Here is a 21,573-nt window from a genome sequence, read left to right as displayed (position 1 = left end):
GACCGTCGGATTATAACGCCCCCACGGCTGAAAGGGCGAGCATGTTTGGTGTGACGGAGATTCGAACCCGCGACCCTCAGATTGCGAGTCGAGTGTCGTAACCACCTTGCCATGCCGGGCCTTTTGAGAATAAAAATTACATCAACGAAGGAAGAAAATTAAATAAATTATTAGGGAAATGAGTTGCATAAATAAACTTGTAACTTTTGTTTTATCCAAGTTAACTTACTTAAGTGTATTAATACATTTTCTAAGACAGATATAAATGAATTAACATGGTTGCTAATTCCAATCATATCTTTAATGGCAGCTTTCACAACAAAGGCAAAAAACTTCATTTACAAAATACTTATTACCCCTTGCTATCAGTTTTCACTTCGGTAGCTTTGGAAGGAAAACTTTATTAGAAAGTAACCAACAGTCTCATGTTGTAATTTTTCAACACAGTTCTTAATTATAAACTAATATGTTAAAATTAGCGGTTTATTCGTCTGGCACAACCTTCTGAATAAAAATACATTTTTAATCTCTAAGCTGTTTCTCAACATAAAACTCTGTCTTTTAAACTACTTTACAACATTAAAGTCCGCCCTTGAACTATTTAAGTAAGCTAGTAATATTTTCTTCTAGATTCACATACAATAGCTTAGGTCCAACAAGCTTAAAATATAAAAAAAATATTTACAACATGGATTTCGCGAAAGTGTTCTCTTTTTATTGTTCAAGCTGTGCGTTTTTATGTCATTACACAAACGTCTGTTTTAACAGTCACAGAGAGGCAGCAAGTAAGGTTTTAACAGCTGAAAAACGCCTTTCTATTATCATATGCTTCTATAAATATCCCCTTATAGACCGAACAACTCCAATTCTTTAGAAAAGTTCACATGTAATTTAAGCGAAAAGTAATTATCTTTAATTAAGAAGGTGGAAGAATGATTTTAAAGAAAGAAGATGTATATACGTGTGAAAAATGACACATTTAACAGTTGCTCATTACTATTCACATAATAATAAAATTTGAAGAAGATTGGAGTTAGTAGTGAAGAAAAATACATATAATGAGACTGTAATATCCTAACCATAGAATTATCGATGGGATCCATAAAGACCCCATATGTTTTTGAAACTATTCCACAAAATGCTAGCTCTGGCTTGTGCTGTGTAAACCCGTTCATAATGTAGAAATATGACCCAACATGAATTTCATACATAAGGCTGGTTAATTTTATTAATAATTACGATATTACTACCCTTATTCGTTCTTTTTAACTTGAAAGATAGCACATTTAGCAATAATGATTTTATTACAATACAAATATTGCATTTTAATACATAAAAATGGATAATCGGTTTTGTCAGCCTCATTTTATTTAATAAATAATAAATACATGCTATTACCACGTTACTATAACATGCAAATGTTTCAAACTTTTGATGGGTAAAAATCGTAATCAGTGTACTGAGAAATTGGTCTTCATCGAGGTTATTCAAAAATAATGCTATTTTCAGATTAATCTTCTACAATTCATGAATACCCAATTCAGATTGGACGAAGGCAGATAACATACTTCTACATACATATATGAAACTCTTAAGCGTTCTAATTTAACCAGAAATTGTTATAGGATATCCTAGGAAGATTATATTTTCTAGGCTTCTAGACGCCACCTATTTCTTCAGAGAGGTAAAATTACTCCTTTTCTCAAACAAGAGTTTTGAAAAATACAAGTTTAGCCTGTGAAGCTTCGTTGTTTTGTTCTCTTTCTTTTTCTGTTATTTTTCTGAATGGGTAGTTGACAAGAAAATTTATATGTATTGTATGCATAAAAACATATTTTGCTGTATGGGATAAGAGTTTGAGTTTATTTTGATCGTCTAGTGCGATTATCCTAAACTTAATAATACACCAATCAAGTAATAATCTTATAAAAGCTACAGTGCAGTGTATGTTTTCATTATCTGAATAATAAACGTATCATGCCTTATTCACGTGACCCGATTTTTTAAGAGTATTAGTAAGCAAAAGAAAACTTTTAATGAAAAGCATATTTCCATTTCTACGGTTAAAAAGGAGCATACTCATAATATTCCATTCGTACAAAATGATAAGTACTTCAGCCAAAGAATAACAAGCGCACGTAAATTGGGAGATTTTTTCTTCTCTGTATTACCAAGAACATATGAGAAATGTTTGTATTTGTCGTGGATAAACAAAGTAAGCGTGGCCCATGCCTCATTATTCCCTCTCTGACACAACCTTGACTCAAAATAACGATTGTAAAACATGTTATCTTTCAGATTTAGATTTTAGTCAGTATACTATTGCAGCTTTCATAAAATTAGGAAAAGTACTTAGACATATTGCTAGCTGGTTTGATTTGTGTGTGAAACATAAGTTTCAGTTTCATAACCGGCTTGGCTATTAGCAGATTTTACACATCCGAGGGATAACTCCCTGGTATGTACCTAATTATAAATTATTCATTATGTAAATAGTTTACGAATCTTTCAGAAGTACTTTTTTGTTTTTTTAAGGATTTTTAAAACTCACGTCAATGACCAGTTTTTGTGATCAAATTATCAGACGAAATAACCTTCTTGTGTACCTAATGGGTGTACGGCTGAAAACGTCGCTACCAGGGAAATAATCCTGCTAATAAATAATTAAATCTCTTTATTATAAGCCTCATACCCTTCAGTTGGTGTATCTTATAAGTTACACTATAATCTTAAACATCCTAATTTAACTCGTATTGAACAACCTTTTAAACTTAACCTAGTGACAAATTTAAGCTTAATGTGTATATATTGGTTTTTAATGTTATTGAAAAGTTTACATTTACGCAATTTCTTGGAGATTTTTTTAACTTCAACTCACACTTTAACTTAAAGGTTATTCATATTTCTCAGTAATACAACAATGCTCTTGCGAGACATCATACTCGTTAAGCTTATATATATATATATATATGGTTCATTCTATTACACATTATATCTTATATATATATTTATGGCTCATTCTCTTACACATTATATCTTATATATATGTTTCATTATCTTACACATTATATCTTATATATATATATGTTTCATTCTCTTACACATTATATCTTATATATATATATATGTTTCATTATCTTACACATTATATCTTATTTTGCACTTGAATGTACTGGATGGAAATTTTTAGATTTTGAAAAGAATGAAAAATTTAAAATGAGCAAAATATAATAAAAAGTTTATCAAGATGTCACGTGTTACATTGTGTTAAACTGATCTTACCATTCTATTTCCTGCAATCCATAAAACAGTTGCCTTAAAGCCTCCCCCCTAACTACTTCTTAATTATTAAGTGTAAACAAATAGCTTGTTCAATTGCAACTCATAAATTTAGTTTTGAAGGTCAGTTGATAACAATACAAATATCACTGCAGCAACTAAAACGATCAATGAACGTAAATACTACAAAGAAATAAACAGTATACGTTGACAGCGAAGTAGTATTGTTTAATATTATTCAGTAGTCCAAAAATGTGCATTCACCTACAAGTCATGTTAAAATTCACTGGATATATGTAGAAAATATATTTTTCGATATCTTAAAGAAATATTTCTCTGTTGTTTACGGTTTACCAAAAAAGCTAGCTTAATACTATTTTTCTATTTCCTCAGCAAACTATGATCCTCATGAAATGGCTTAGTTTAGCCCTAAAATTACCGACCTATTTCTATACTGTTCAATACCGTTAAGGTCAACTTATTATTGTGTACTATTGAGTAATTTTATAATTCTGCCTGCTAAAATTCTCAGCGTAAAAAACTGACAAAAATATAAGGTAAAAGCAGTCATTTTCTATGTAAAATAAATAGGAAACCCCAACAATAATCACTGGGATTACTTTCAATATGGATGATATTTTTATCTTTTTTGTGTGTGAACCATACGTTTTTAGGAATCCGTAATCGACAATATCATGGGCCCAGAAACATCATGGTACACAGATAGTTTAGAAAAGTGCGATATTTCATTTCAAGAGAATAAGCAGATGAACATAAAAAATTAGATGAAATTATTAGGACATATTTTGTCTTTATAATAAAAAAAAATCGCACAGCCTCAAACTTATTTCATTCCAAAGTAGGTGGGAGATGTGGAAACTTGCTGTAACAGTAACATCCGTTTCCGAAACATCAGAAAAAAAGGAAATGGATGAAGCGGAAACGTAAATTTGATGTGAAACTTTCCTTATAATTTTATACGTAAAATTCCTTTAAAATATGAAGAAAGTTTTTGTTGCACGGTTGGACGAAGTGACTAGATATAATTAAGACCCTTAGCGCTTTTTAACACACACAAAAAGGTAGGATTTAAATCTTCATTACAAATGAAATTATATTATTTATTAAGCTTCAGTGAAAAATACTCGAATAATAATAAAAATGAGTTCATACTACATGTATTACACACTGAAGCTGACAGGCCTTATCTAGGAATGCCAGCTGTGTATGGAAGTAATTGCATTCCCAGGAAGATTATAAGAACCTCACAACAAAGCACCAGTTTATCGGTTTGAGTGTGTGTGTGTGTGCTGTATAAATAAAACTCCAATGTTAGCCCACATATTATTTCGTTTTCACTTTTATAAAATCTAAGAGCTTGCTAGGCATCTGGACCTTCGTAAGAATCCCACCCCCGAAAAAAAATTAAATCTCAAATGGTATTGCTAGCTTATTGTGAAAACTCGACACTATTAAGATATTCAGTGTAATATATAAAACCTGATTAAATAAGGAGGAGTTCAATTATCATGTCTAGAAAGGCAGATTTATTATTGAGTGTTACTTAAACAAGAGGGTCTTTACCATGTTGTATGTACTGTTAATATGAAAACACCTTTGGAAAAACATCCCATTTATTATTATTAATTACACCGAAGTACTGTCATAAATAACTTAATGTTTGAAGCAGTATTGAAATTTCAAACAAACAAAAACACAGCTAAATTGAATCATGAAAAGTTGTGGAACATATTTACTTCCGATATTCTTAGAACGGTATTTCAAAAGGTCCATATTTTCATGTGTTCTCTTCTATTAAAACTTTAATTTTGAACAGCAAAAGGTGGTTCAAGTTTATAATAAACAATGGCGTAAAAATTTGTAAGTAAATAGAACATATATTAACATAAACAGATTCTTGTACTTTGGGCATAGCTTAGCAGTACTTAAAATAAGTTCTATCTATGAATAGCACTGATATCAAAAAGTATTCTGTTATTGTATTGTTAACAGCAGGCATTTAGGAAATATGTGGTTTGTGGCAGAATTGAGAGTTTATTTACAAATTGCAGTATTTTCTAACAATATTGATTATTGCTCTAAGTTGTGAATATTTTACAAGAAAAATATCAGATTTACGCAAAAAACAAATAATAAAGACTATGAAGTGATAAGTGTAACAATGATTTCTATCCATCTGTATATATCATCGTTCATATATCATAGCATGAAAACCTCGAATAGCTGTAGAGAAACCATGGAAACATTGTGTCACGGGTACTTTCCTCTATACTAAAGCTCAATTTGTGGTATACATGTACGTATAAGTTCTGTTGTATAAAAAGTAAAGTATATGAATTTCACAATAAAGCCTTACTTCTTCTCTCAGAATGCCTCATGTGCTCTGTTAGTGTGCAACGATGATTTTCAATTAAATAATCCAGAAGCCCTGTAACAAATATGTGGAATTTATCAAGCCTGGATTACATTCAGTAGTATCGATACTTCCGTGTGATACATTAGATACATGTCGTTCATGTTCAGTCTTTGTTGTCAGTTCAAGTGTAATATTACAAGGATTTGTTCGAAAAGTATGTAACTTTAAAGCTACGTTTTATAACGAAGTTCTGAGGATTTGGAAAAAAGTTGAAGACACACAGCATTTTTCGTATGTTTTGTAGAAACAACAACAAAGTGTGAGGTAGATCAAATATTTTATGCTCTAAGAACTTTACTTTTACAGGATTTCACTTCAACAAGAGTTATGCGTCTTACAACTGTCTATAACTGAAACCATTGCCAATATATATAGTTTTATTACCATCATCGCCGCAAATGTATTCTCTCTTCGGGGTTTTAACACATGTTCTATATATGTTAATATTAAAATATTTACCCAATTGTAAATTATTATGAGACGACAATACCTGAATCTGTTATATAGACTTTTTCATTTTTAAATGTATGAAATATCGAACCATTGTAAGTAATTCCGCAACATAAGAAACAATGTGTAGATTTAAATACATTTAACCATCATTCAGCAGTATTTTAAACGCACGATAAACGTTTTTACACATTTACTGTAATCACTTTTTAAATTATGTCAAATAAAGTATCCGGGGCATAACTAAATGAACGTCTACTTCCTTGAAACAGGAAGTCAGAAAGTGAAAATGTTGACTGATAAGGAGCATATATATACTACGCGTTTTAAATCCAGAACCTCAGTTAAGGTATTTTCAATGAGCCCTCTATTTAACGTTCAGCTTCTCTATAATTTATAGCTGTTATAAATGTGATTAGTGTTTCTGGAATAATTTCAATTCAATATTGCAAATCACATTACCTAACATGAGCAGGATAATTTACATATGTAAAAATATAGCTATGATATATGTTCTTTACGTTAGTAATCTAATATGGAATGTATAATGTTTACAGAAAATAATTTCAGTTTGATAAAGTTGCCTAAACCTCATTTTGTTCGCATAACACGCTGGTGAGAAATTTCTGCTCAATGAAAGTTAGCTTTCAAAACACTTACTTATAGAAGACTTGAGTCAGATTAGCATCAAAATAGCATTTATTTATAGATTAACTAGAGCTTCATTGTGTAAGTTAAGCTTCATTGTGTAACAGAGTAGCTTGAAATTTATTTTTCGACTTTGAACACTGTTATAGGACAACCGATAATCGTCAAGTATTGTATTTTTTAATTTGATATCAAACTCTTTCTTTGCCAACTATCAAAATAACATATTTGTGGAAGTTGATGATATGATTCAGAAATGTTTAAGTCAGTGAAGTACTTTAATCTCAAAGACTAAATGAACCAATCAGAACATAAAATTTGAGGACTGAGCTCCAAGTAGATCTGAGCCACTAATGTAAAGTTGTAATTTTTATAGTTTTTCTGTCTTTGTGACAGGCACGTAGTAGATAAAAGAATGAAAAGAAAAAAAGATGTTGGGAGGAACGCCATTTATACACATTGCTTGAATACGAGCTGTTAGTACATATACATAATATATTGTGTTTTTTTGAAAAATGGTATGGTGCTAATTTAATCATATATTTGATATTTTAAGAATGTTATTAAAAACTTTTCCATAAATGCATATATATATATATATCCAGGTCCTCCCACTTTGCTGACGAAATATAATCCTAAAGAACTTCGAGTAAGAGCCGGATCCAAGACCCACCTCCACTGTTTCGTGAATGGAGTAAAAGACTCTCTGTTCTTCGAATGGTCTAAGGATAATCAGCCTATAGATGTCGTGAGAAAAAGCCGTTTCAGGATGTCCAGAAGTGGGACTCTCAAGATTAAGCACACTATCCTCCAGGATACTGGGCACTACATCTGTAAGGCCATTAATGGGTTCGGCAGCGTGGAGAACTCTATATTCCTTTTCGTTTATGGTAAGAAATAAGCAAAGCAAAGTTTAGATTTAACATCTGGAGTGTTGTACATGACTTTTTGAAGAATTTTGTATATGATTCTTTATGAAAGCAAACTACGAGTATTATAAAGCAACCGTTGCCATTTGTGCGTTTTTGATTCTCTGTATACTCTCTTATTATCCATATACCTTCTTGATTTTTAAACTGGGCATTTCTGGTTTACACTTTAGTCAACAATTTAAGTGAATTTATACTGTATTCTCAACTACAGCCAGATTAAGAGTTTAAGACTTCGTAATTGGGACTTAAATGGCATCTTATGCGACCATTAAGCCAAGCGACCAAGTCCTGGCATTCTAAGGTTCATAAATGAAAATCTTTAAGTTAGAGCTTTCGCTAGAAAAACGACAACCACTTAAGGACCCTGTTGTCTACACGGTTGCTCCTAACCAAAAACCAAATAAACTGTCAGTTTTATGACGCTTCTGTAGCTGAAAGAGCGGAATACGTTCAATTACATATCGCGGTTTCTAACCTTTTAATCTGCACATTAAACGCTAGGCCATCCCAGCCTTCAGTAATATTAAAGCTTTACCAAGACGTAAACTTCTAAAATATCTGTTCAAATGAATTCATTAAAACTGTTTTACTATGGTGACATTTCATCTCTACTAGGATAGATATGTGATAATATCAAACCAAAAATAATATAAAGATTACAAAGGCATAATTATTAGAAACAAATTTTTCTTTGTAGAGAAAAGGCCGTATCTATTTACGTTTATTCCCCAATGGGACAACGGTAAGTTTACAGTCTTACAATGCTAAAATCCGGTGTTTGAATCCCAGCGGTGGAAACAGCAATTATGTAGCTTTGCTCTAAAAACAACCTACCAACTTATTAAGTTCAAAGTTTGACATTTTCAAAAAAATTAACGGTTTATATATAGTAGACAGTAATTTTTCATACCTGCGGGTTTTGGAATGGATAGTTTATCAAGGTGTAAATTAACACATGTAACATAGAACTTTCATATATATATGTGTTACAAGTTACTGCTTTTTTTCCGTGTTTGAAACAGCATTTTTTGGCTTATCAATTTCCGTACAAGCTCTTAGCTTTACATGATACACGTCCAGTTTTCCTGTACACGTCTTAATTCATCCCGTTTCTGCTAGATTATCCTTTACCGGAAATTATTTTTAGTGAACTCTAACAATTTTCCTCGGTAACGATCTGTCGTTAGTGACTACTTTTTTTTTCGTTTTTTTACGTTGATCACCAGCCCGTGTTTTTATACTTCAAGTCAGGTTTCTGGAAATTAACTTGAAGACTAATCATCAAACGAATTTTATTAATTATAATCTCATCTATTGTCTGAAATTTTCTTACCTATGGACTTGCATAATACTATGAAAAGTATATACTAAAACATAATGTTAATCATAATTTTTCGATATTTTCGTAATTAAATATTTGTTATTTACTGAAATGTGTGTATGTTTGCTAATACACAGTTTTAAAGTAGATGATAAGGTTTCACTTCTAATAGAAAAGGTTTTGGTATGAAAGAAGGGTTTAGACCATAAACGTTAAATCAAAACTGTAACTAAAATTGACTAGAATTCCGTAAATTACGATAATGTGAAAAACGTATTTCCTAATTATCAGATTATTGGACTTCGAAAACTATGATTAATCAGAAAATTAAAAAAGATCTATTTCAAAATTTAATATTTAGAGCTTTGTTTTTAAGAGGAAGATGTTACTGTAAATACTGCAATACTTCTACACGTGCAAACACACCTACTCACCTGATGACGAAATAAAATCGATGTTTCAGACAGCTAAAAGAAATAATAATACAGTACGGCAAACATACTTTTGTCTAGTCTAAACATCATGATTTCTATTTGACATTAGACATCCAACGTACATAAACTCTCTGTTTTTGAATTAATCAATATTTGAAATTTACAGAAGCTGACGAGGGAAAGAGAAAAGATACTTTGCCCAAACGAACCAATCAAAACTTGAAAATTGAAGGCTCAACTTCGAGTGAGTATATGTAGGGTCAGAAACACTATAGTCTGTTATTTTTTTTCTTGTTGTTAGTTATTGGAGGTGCTTTATTCCGTCGTGTTAGATAAGTAATGACTATAACGCTTTTTTTCTGTAATGTTTGAAAATGTAGAACTTCTCAAGCTTCAAAGGCTGCTGAGCCACGGTAATTGTCGCCACAAACTTTTGGGAACATTACGACAAGGGAAAAAGAGGAGCGTAAGATAAAACGACTGCCGTAACTCATATCCTGACAGTATGCTTTTAGCCAATACTTCGAACACGTTTAATTAAAACAGGAAGGTAATCGAAAGTTAAGAGCAGCTTCCTTGTCACTTGCTAAATATTCTGGGTAACCTCTGATAATAGAAAACTTAAATGTGTTTTTTGGTGTTAAGTAACATCGTTGTTACAGTATATGATCGTAAATTCCATCCTCTATGTGCAAATCAGTAAATTACTATTGTGAAAGCACTTATCAAAATTAAACATAAGCTTAAAATGTTGGTTTTTCGTTTACTTTTAGTCCCTCTTGAATGAAATATCATAACATCTGTTGATAAATTGTGATGTAACAAAGCAACAGTAAGTGATTTCCATTGTAGGTTTTCAACAGCAGCATTAGGAATCAGAATACTTTTTACGAAACTTGAAAGGTTCTTTATAATTTAGAAGTGCTAGAAACAACGACATACATAAACCAATGCTTTATTTATTCAAAAAACTCACTTTGCACCTGCACGAATCTGATTATAAAAGGTGTTATTATATCCATTGATTCCTTATATTACCAAAGCACTTTCACCTTTACCTGTAACTCGTTAACCATTTTTATTTCATATATACATAAATTCACTAGACAACTGAAAGTTATTAGTAATTTAGTAAGTTGACAAATCAAAAACCATTACTATAAAATACTGACAGTCACTCTCCTCAGATTATTTTATACAAATCAGACTTTCATGATCTGTTGAGAAACCTGAAATGCAAATAGTTGTTCAATCAACCTACCTCACAGATGAACATTTAAGGGTAGCTTAATATCGCTGATATTTAACTTAAATTTGAAATATGGTTACCAATAATAGCAACAGCCTTCTTATAGTGATGTTGTATACACAAAAAGATTGTTCCTAATGCTCTGAGGTATACTGAAAGAGCTGCTTCCAGGACTTCTTTAGTGTTTGGTTTCATCTGACAGGATGTGACGTGTCTCTCAGGAGCATCTCATTTGATTGGATTAAAGTTAGCATGCAGACCACTTCATTTGGTCAATAACTTCTTCTTCAAGTAATGTGTCGATCAGTTTATTGCTATATTATCCACTAGTTTGAAGTTATGATCAATAATTCACGAATAATCATAGGTTGTGCTCCCTACCATTCTGTATAATGTATAGGTCTAATAATGCTTATCCCTGGTGTCTGTTGCAGAGGGAGTAGTGAATCAAATAACAAGTTAGGCCGCTACATCATATTTTATTCACTAAAATTTACGTTTCGGTGAGAAAAATAAATTAACATTGCTTGTCCCTGCCACTCCACACTTCCACCATCATCATAAACGTCACATTCCTGCATGAAAATCAGGTTAAGTCTAGTTATATATTCTCTATAAATGAGTATATGCCTGTCACCTGTCTACAAGGTATATTTCTACCCAGCTGTAAAAATAGTATTGCTCCAAGTGTCGTTATTCTACCGGATGTAATCTTGACACCATTGCAAATGATCTGTTTTTTTATCTTGTTGTGAGCACAATGTACCTCATTGACATTTAGCATACCAACTTACCTTAAGAAATCTGTTTGTAACAATATGTACACATGTCATAGGTTCCAGCTGCGACTTAGAACATATGAATCTATCTCGAAGCAGGTAGTTAACAATTGCAATTAGCCAGAGTTGAGAAATGGAGGAAGTATGCTTGAGCTGGGGATGATAATCTGCCTTTTGGAGATGTCTGAACAAGTATAGCATTGTTTTGTAACTAGCTCCATATGCTGCTAATAACATTTTGAGACACTTGTAGCTAATTAACAACAATTTCTGTGATTGACAGGCTTCCATTTGCATAATGACTATTCACATGTGTGAAACATCCAGATATCTTTTTTGAGGTCTAGCTATGCTTTATTAGCAATTTGAAACATTTTAAACTCTATGATTCCAAGTGGCACTTGCAAAATAAAATAAAATAACTTGTATATAACAACATAGCATAAGATGCTCGATTTGCATAGCAATAAATGGAAAAAATTAACTGACAATATAATAGTTATTTATACCTTGTCATAGCTATGATATCACAAGTCCTGCTTATCCTGTAACTGTTTTGGGCAGCTCATGTGTGTATACCTAAATATAGAAATAATTACACAAGTTTTACTTAACACATAAACCAAAGCTGGTATTTAAAAAATAACTTTCTTCTAATCGTAAATAGCACGTTAAAAATACCAACAAATTCTGGAAACTTGAAATAATTGAAATATCACAATCTCTGAACCCATATCATAAGTGTAATTACGAAAATGTGATTATCTTCATTTGTTAGTTGCATATAGTAATATGTGAAGTTGTATTTACATTTCAAAATTAAGCAAAGTAAGTCACCACTTTGTCAATAATATGTTTCTTCATTCTTCTTTAAATGAGACAATCCAAGACTGCTTTTAGCACTTTGAGTTGAAACATGGCTTGTATGAGCTCTGCATGATGCTATTTAACCAGTACAACAAACCCACCACTTTCGAGAAACCAATGGAGCTTACACTGAGGGGGCTGCGATGAAAGAGATGCCTGGTCTATGTTGACAAAGTTTTGGTGTTTGGTTGCACTTTAAAGTCTGCAGTTGAGAACCTGAGGATGATATTCAAACAGACAAATAAAGTAGGCTTGAAACAGAAACCAGGAAATTGCTTGCTCAAGCGCACAAAAGTGGAATTTCTCGGTACCATTGTAGATAGAGATTGGGTCTCCACAACCCTGCTAAGATATCAACAGTAAGAGACTGGCATCAATCTGTAAGCAAGTGGAAAGATCACAGTTTATGGCCAACTTCGTCTAAATAACAGCATTGTTGTCTGCTCTCACTAAAGCTCAGACATATTTTGGATGGGACAAATAATTCAATTAAGCACTCCAATCCCTAAAGTTTGCTTTAATGAATGTTCCAGTGCTAGCATATCTATGACGAGACAGCGAGTTCTTATTGGACATCAATTCCAGTCACAATGAAATTGGGACAGTATTATTGCAGATGCAGGATGCAGTAGAATGCATAGTCACATACACAGCCTTCGCATTTAGTTTTTTCTGTAAACACACACACACATATATATATAGAGAGAGAAGTAGATAGATATATCTAAGTAGATTGTATATATAATGTGTACTATGTAATTCAATACTAAAGGGATTTTATATACATTATTCTATATTTTTCATGGTATTTTTGTATTAATTGTATCGTAGGAGGTTCACACTGCACGTGGACCATGCATTGCTGAAATGATTAATAAGACTTTTCTGTTCATAGAATGTCCTGATACAGGACAGTATGTGGGAGGCAAAAACCTTTCCACTATAGCAATGTCATGCCATGAAGCAGGAGATTCTGCTAGCATATGAATGTCATGATTAGCACTTTGGAAATTGTAGAAAGACTAACTGAAGGACCCAGATCTAGCATGAGTGCTCCTTGTCATGCAGCAGAGTAACGACTGCCTGACACAAATATAAAAATGTAGCATGGATGCACATTACCTATGGCATTTGTATAGTCAGCTATGAGTGCAAAAAAGTGTGCTCTACCAATCATAATATACTAATGGGCCATGGTTCTCTGACTGTACTGCAGCTAGTAGTTCACAGAGCTCTAAGGCAAACCTTCTCTAGACTTTGCACACTCGAAAGAATAAAGCACACCAATGTATTTCACACTTATGCTAAAATTCAGTGGCTCTTCTAACCACATTAAAGTCGAGATGTTTAGTGCTTGTTTGAATATTTTATGGTATGTGTCACCCGGAAAAAGAACTAGCCGAGACAAGGTAAACTCAAGAGAGAATTGCCTGACCTCCTCTGATAGCCCTGGATATTAGAGATCCACTCCCAGAGACTGAGAGAGGTTATTGGAACATATTCAGTACCACTGACTACTTCAAAAAGTAAAGACGAGGCTTATTCATTGGTAAATACACTGACAAAGTTCACCACTAATGTGTCAGTGGAGCACTGGATAGCATGGTTTGAAGCACTGAAAGAGGTCCACGTGGACTAGGGAGCCAGTTTAAACAGCCAATAGTTTTCTGAGGTGTATAAAGTATTGGGTGTAGTGAAGATATGCACTTCACCTTATCACCCCAGTCAGATGGTTTAGAATAATGGATAACATAAACTACTAAACATATGCTTGCCAGGTTTATTAATACTAGTCAAACTGACGAGTATAAACACTTGCATACAGAGCAACTGAACAGAGGACTGAAGGCTGTTCACCAAACATGCTCACGTTTCGGCAATAAATACTACTCCTTGTTGATGTGACATGTGGCCCTCCCCACAAAGCAGCCATCTCATAATGTCAACAGGAACATGTGGAGTAGTTACAGCCTATAATATTCCGTGTGCATGTGTTTGCATGGAGACAACTATGAAAAGTCACTGGATTCAAGAAAAATGGATATGACAAGATGGCAAAGAATGGATGAACCACTGTGGATATTGTGTTTAGTTGTGGTACGTGCGAGCAGTATGGAAGCAGTTTGGATTTGGTTGGACCAATCTATAACTCATACTCCAGCATATTGATCCATCAATATGCGAGTTACAATGGATGAAAGATGTTCAAAAGTATGTGTATCATGGCAAGACCATGCATCCACACATCAAAGGTGAGCCTCTTGTACACTGGCTTGACCGAGAGTCTGAGGTTGAGATTGCAGAGTCAGAGGAGAATTAGGATGATGTCTCAACTCAAATTATACCATCTCACTTGCTGAGGGAGAAATATCTGAAAATAGTTATCTGATTGTCCATGATGAGCCAGAAGAAAAAGACAGCTCTAACATTTGTCTGAGCTGCCATTGCTAACCTACCAATTAATATCAGTAGGACTGATCAATCACCACTTGCTAGGATACTTGCTTATTAGCATGATCACTGACAGAAAGTAAAATATGTTCCTTACTTTTGGATGGTACCATAGGTATGATCACCACTCAATTACCAAAAGTTAAGCAGATCGATTAAATAGATATAATACCTAGTACCTCAACAATTTGCACAGCTAAATATGGTGGTAGCTAGAAGTTCAAAAATTCAGTTTAAAGGGCTTTGTAACTCTTGCTTTCTGAGGTATCAGGTGATATTTCATGGTTTTATGTAAGCATTATATTTTGTGATTGCTATTTGACTTACTTCGTAAACTAGGATGGTCATTTGATTGACAAAATGAGATAGCGAAAAGTTTTTCTTTCCAAATCACTAACTTAATTTTCTGATGCAAAATATCTTCCAATATTTTGAGAGAATAACTGATTTGATCCAGCTGAGTGCTACAGAGCAAACCACCTAATACTCTTTAGATTTTTCCCTATATACCTGGAAAGTAGACTAATTCTATATGCAGTGAGGGTGTTGCATTTCCCCTGAGTTTTAACTGAAAAGACTTAGTTCAGCTGAATTCTGCCAGTTATTGTTTATTTCATGGAATAAAAAGCTAGTTGAGTCTGATTGCTTCTAGATGGCAAATTCCTACTGAGACAGCTTCAGAAAATAACCCGAGAAGATTGCTAAAGTATTTTACGTAGAAGAAATGTGCATTCTTCTATATGCTACTAGAGTATGTGACAGTATGTAATGGCGACATATGTATATAGTGTAGTTATCTCATCTGAACTTTTTACCAATGAAATTCATCTAACCCAGACTTTTCTAGATAAGGTTGAATCCTTGATGCTTTTGGCTATCTTGTTATTCACTAGCCAATGGTTATCCATTCATCATTGCCAAATATATTCCCAAAGAATTACTTGCTCAGTGATGGATCACAAGTATGATAGAAGGCTAATGTGAGGAGACACCAATTTAGCTGGAGACATTAGCCAAAGCAGACCAGCTAATAGCCAGCTTCTCTAACACCCAACCAGTGAAGCAGAAGCCAGATGTCAAACCCAAGGTCCATCAAAATCAGAGGCTTTATGGCAAGTGTGTACTCAAAAATTCTATCATCAAGAATTTACATTGTTACTTTTTGATATAAGCTATGCGCATATGCCTTACATATTAGTTTTTTCCCTGTAAACATATATATATGCATATAGATAAATGTTTTAAGTAACTGTTCTGTTTTATATACGTGAACCATTATCTTGACTGTGTTTTGCCTTTGTTTGAGTTAAATGGTCTTCCTTTTACGTGCTTGGATTATGTTGCTTATATTAAATGGTTTGGGTCATATTAATGATTTATAATGAAGAGTTATTGTTGTATTTTAATAGATCACCTTTTCATTTATTGTTCTTACGTGTAAATGTGTTAGACTACCTCCTTTAAATGGGGTAGATAATCTTTGTTAAATATTTTTTTCTCGATATATTATTTTCTGTGTTAAATGGCAATTCTTTTATATCTGTACTTGCATTCTTCATTAAATGTTATTTCTTTTTGTATTATACAATTCAATACTAAAAGTTTTTTATGTATATATTTAAGAGTTTTTCATGGTATTTTTCTATTAACTGTCTAAAGGTATTTTAATGTATTATCATTATTAATGTGTAAAAAGGTGTTTATTGTTCTTATTATTATTCTCTTATTTAATTACATATTATATTCTGTTCATTGATAATAAGTTTTCAGTGTACTTATATAATTTTATTACCGTACTGGCCCGATTATAGGGTGACACCCAGAAACCATGTGAAAGAAAAAAAATTGAATGTCATAACATCCTTTTTTAGGTCCGCAAAATCAATACTCTAACTGAACAGTCTGCAGATGGATTAGTTGCAAGAATTAGTGATGACCTTCAGCGAATATCTGGCACTAATGCGTAGACGGATGCTATCTGGACATTCAGGAATACCATAGGCTAGAGTACGGGGAAGGGGCATGTGGTCGGCCACGATTATAAAGCGACTATGAATTTTACAGCCTAATTATTAATCAAAAACATTGCCTTATAATCGGGCCAATACGTTAATTACCAAAAATTTCAATTTGATATTAACCTATTAATGAAGTTAGTGTTTTTTGGATATTTTTGTGTTGTTTTATATTTTAAACGATCAATAAAAGATTTTTGATGCATTAATTGCAATCTTTGTTTGAGGATTGTGCCATTCGTGTTACATGTGATTTTTCATAGAAACAAAAAAAGTTAACATGCTCCTTGACCATATCGCAATGTAAAGTTAAATGATTTTAAAGTTAAGTTTAATTGTTGGCTTGAAGACAAGCCTGAAGCAGATGTTGGAAGGAAACTGTGGTATGCAGGCATACCATGTACTTTCTGCCTTCTTATTTTGATGTAGCAATTCTCAAAATGTTTCATTTAGGTTGAATCTATGGAGTTATTACATAACACATGGTCCACAAAACAGCTGTTTTCATTCCAGTCAGCTTTGTTCCTCTGTTGTCCTCCAAAAATAATATCTTCTCCATCCACTAGGATATTGCTGTAACAGTGCATGTTGCGCAAGAAGGTAAATGACAGCAATGTTTTTCACTGGTTAACTAGCCGATGTGTAGAGGTTATGGCATTCACTATATTGAATGAGATCAACCAGACACATGGTTAGTGCTAGTCGTTATGGGTAAATCTGATATTTCCCGTTAACTATGAACGTTGAATCCATAGAGTTCTACGAGGTTTATAACGTGAGCCAATTGGTAGGAAGAAATCTCAAGGGAAGAAAACCTTCTGATTGATTCACTTGGAAGGTGCCTGTCCTGTGTTTTACATAAGTAAGCACACTGTTTGTTTGTTTTTGTCTTCGATATAAATTAAGATTGCTCTTCATATTCACTTTGTTTATTTTCCTACCTTAAATCTCAGTCGGTTTACCTAAACTCAGACTTACTCTGTAATTATCCTAATCAATCTTCCTGTTATAAAACACATATACCTGCCTATCACTGTTTTTGTAAATAGTCTAAAAATACTACACTTGTAAAAATCATATCTTTGAGAAGTTTTCATTATTCAACTGCCAAAAAAAAACGCCATATCATCCAAAATAAACATTATATCAATAAGTATACATTATAATTTTTTATAATATAATTGAAACATTTACAATTATTTAAAACAAAATTCCTGGTTCATTGTGTATATAAACTAAAAAGTAATACTTATTCAAATCTGAGTTTATTTTTGCATATTAAACTTTAAGTATTTGGGACAAGGAAGTTTGTTAATTACACAAGACCGGTTGATTTTTATGTATATTTCAGGTCCCAAAATGAAAAAGCTAGAAATACCAGGAACATATCCAATAAATACAACAGTTGAACATGGAAAAACAGCTATATTTCAATGTCGAGTACGGAGTTCAACGACTCCACACATTCAGGTTGGTTTATCGAAATTACTGACTTTACATTTAAACTGCAGTAAAAGCTAAAGTGACTTCTTAAAACGCTGGTTATGGTGTGGTTATGTTCGAAATCCTAAATTATCTTGTTTTACATAACTATCCTTTTTGATTTTCAAGTGGCTAAAAAAAGTAGCTCAAACGGACGCTGAAAATAGCAACGTTGTCAAAATAGACGGAAACAGTTTCCGGATTCTCAACTCATCAGAAGTTTTCCATAAGACGGATGGACTATTTCTGCACAAGCTACAGATTTCCGAAGCTCAAGAATCAGATACAGGACAGTATGTTTGTTTAGGGACTAATACCCTGGGTTACAGCTACAGATCCGCTTTCCTTAATGTCATTCCAAGTAAGTAAGGCTAACTTACCGTATTTTTCGGAATATAAGACATACTTTTATTTTGAAGACAAAGTTTTTGGGGAAAAGCTACAGTCGCATTCGAAAGATTTTTATTGAACAAAAATTCAATTTTATACTTTAAAAATTAGTATATGTTGTTCTTAACACAAAAGAGCTCAAAACATCAAAATAAGAAAATACCGTAAATCAAAAAAAGGTTTACTGTTATCTTGTTTGGTTCAAAACCTACAAAATCTTCATTGCTTTCACTGTAATTTATTTTTTTATTATTTAGGGAGCATTATAAATAGTTATGTTTTTAAAAGAAAAATAAAACTACTATTGTTATAAATGACACATATATATTATTCATAGCTTCGTTGTATAGGACGCAAGCAGATTTTGACATCAAATTTTGGGGTAAAAAAGTGCGTCTTATACACCGAAAAATACGGTAATCGCATTTTTTCTTTAACTAGATAAACTAATATCACCTTTATACTTAGTTACTTACACATGTGATAATCACATTTTTAATTTGTCAGTTAAATAACTAACTTAATATATATTCATTATAAATAATCATGATACAAGTATTAATCAACAAAAGAATGATATTAAGGATACGTTGCTCAGTAAATTTACAAAATTGGTCAATTAAAATTAACTAACTAAAGCTATTCATTCGTACACTTTATCTAACTAGTGTTCATATGGAGTACATTAAATGACTTGTAGCTGTATAAGAAGGAATAAATGATGTTATATAGCAATCTATGAGCTCATTACTAATAAAAGCTCGTTCCGTGTTCTTCTCCTCTACTAGTTATAAAACTAATATTCTGGAGATAGTTAGAGAGTTCTCTTCAAAATTTTATAATACTTCCTTTAATTTTCAAAACAGCTTTTATGATTTTATCTTCACTACCAAGAACTAGATTACTTGTATCCTGAATAGAGTCACAAAAATGTTGACAGTAATTAAACTATACTTTCCTGGAAAAAAGGAACAAAATGAGTATATCTTTGCTTTATGTTCTGTTGTAAGCCATAAATCTCGAATTTGACATTTTTAATTTTCCTTTGAATTTAATGCCACTTATTTATGCAATTTAGTTAGTTTGTTTTGAATTTCGCGCAAAGCTACACGAGGGATATATGCGCTAGCCGTCCCTAATTTAGCAGTGTAAGACTAGAGGGAAGGCAGCTAGTCATCACCACCCCCCGTCAACTGTTGGGCTACTCTTTTTACCAACGAATAGTGGGAATGCCGACACATAATAACGTCCCCACAGCAAGAATGTTTGGTGTGACGGAGATTCGAACCCTCGACCCTCAGATTGCGAATCCAGCGCCCTAACCACCTGGCCATGCCGGGCCCTGCAATTTAGTAAATTACTATTTTGGTTAAGTCTGTTGTAAGCACAATAGCTTAAAGATTTGAATAATGTTTATTTTTTGGATAATTTTGGTTTTTCAACAAGATACACCAACATATTTTTCAATAAAGGATATAAATATTAAACTTAATAGTGAATAATTAAAAACAAGAATTATAAGATAACAGAAAACCATGTAAATATGGAGTTGTTATAAATAAATTCGATAATAATGGGCATTTCAAATGAAGAACTAATGAAAATCTTGACAATGATAGATGGCAGATGAATCTATTTCCACCGTGTATACTATTTCTTTTATATTTATATTAATCTCTTGCTGAACAAAATCTCAGTTTCATGACTCGAAATGAATTATTATAATTTATCTTAGCATTCTGAGATTAAATAATAAAATAGCTTTAATTATTTATTATTGCTAGAACCAAAAACGTACGAGATCAGAAACGCAGAACAAAACGGAAAATGGACTGAAAGACCTAACATCTTGCTGATTTCTTTGCCAATTTCCACAGGATTGGTAATTGTTGTTTTCTTAGCTATACTGATGATTTACCGTCGACGTAAACAAACAAGAACAGCCAAATCCAAGAAAAAAAATGGAAAATCTAAGGGTGTTTTGAAAGAAAGCCAACAAGAACTATCGGACAAAGAAAACGATGTGTTTTGTCACTTGAAGAACAGTTCTGGAACACTTACGGCCCCTGATCAGATGGCATCAGGAGATCATAATAAGAAGTGCCAGGGCCTGACACTGACTACATTTACTGACGGAGCATCAACTGTGTTACTAAAGTCTGATTTTGTAGCCTCTCAGCACGCGATTCCAGCAGAGACTGTGATTCGTGGTGAATCGGTGATGACCAGGCTATGCAGTAGCCCACCGACACCTCTACCATTAGATGAAGAGGCATTATACGTTCCAATTGACACCGTTTGATTAGGTAAAACGCCCTTTAATGAGTAAGAAAGCACTCAGACTAACGAAGTTTGGAAAATGAATAAGTAAAGACATTCTGACCATCGCTCTTTTCGTGTTCTGTTGTTGTTGTTGTTTGTTTGTTTTTTACATTTTTATGGCACATCTCTTTTGTAAAGGATAACCACGTTACTAAACAAAACACGAGATTATATTATCATTATTTCCCTAGATTTATGTAAGTGTATCTTTATGAAGTTTGCCTCTATAGTTATCTGTAACTAAATGAGTATTTGGAGTAAAATCCATCTCAAAATACTAAAGTGCTTTTATGAGTCCTCATCTTTTAGTTGGTAGTGTATATTTAATCAGAAACAAAGACCATGGAAAACATTATATATTACCCACATATCAGCGAAACGAGTGTTTAACAGTACACTGAGTGGTCACAAGTAAATAGACTGATTTATGTCATTTAACTGATTTATGCTACCTAATTTGTGTTCACAGAGCACTACATAAATGAAAATGGTCCGCACACTAATTATCTTGTGCTAC

General features: G+C 32.7%; 1 protein-coding gene across 2 annotated transcripts in view; it reads left to right on the top strand.

Moving 5' to 3' along the window:
- The window catches only part of LOC106468957 (fibroblast growth factor receptor-like 1), a 54,270-nt gene extending 32,984 nt beyond the window's left edge, over nucleotides 1-21,286 (top strand). For both annotated transcript variants that reach the window (XM_022398260.1, XM_022398256.1), the window contains exons 3-7: nucleotides 7,420-7,704; nucleotides 9,668-9,745; nucleotides 18,214-18,332; nucleotides 18,474-18,705; nucleotides 20,519-21,286. In XM_022398260.1, coding sequence (XP_022253968.1) covers nucleotides 7,420-7,704; nucleotides 9,668-9,745; nucleotides 18,214-18,332; nucleotides 18,474-18,705; nucleotides 20,519-21,036 — 1,232 coding nt within the window. In that variant the 3' untranslated portion in view covers nucleotides 21,037-21,286. The remainder of the gene's footprint in view (nucleotides 1-7,419; nucleotides 7,705-9,667; nucleotides 9,746-18,213; nucleotides 18,333-18,473; nucleotides 18,706-20,518) is intronic.
- Nucleotides 21,287-21,573: the final 287 nt, after the last annotated feature.

The sequence above is a fragment of the Limulus polyphemus genome, unplaced genomic scaffold (assembly GCF_000517525.1).
Source record: "Limulus polyphemus unplaced genomic scaffold, Limulus_polyphemus-2.1.2 Scaffold93, whole genome shotgun sequence".
In the NCBI taxonomy this organism is placed as follows: Eukaryota; Metazoa; Arthropoda; class Merostomata; order Xiphosura; family Limulidae; genus Limulus; species Limulus polyphemus.
Note: the sequence above shows the minus strand (reverse complement) of the source record. Positions and strands in the feature narration are given on the sequence as shown.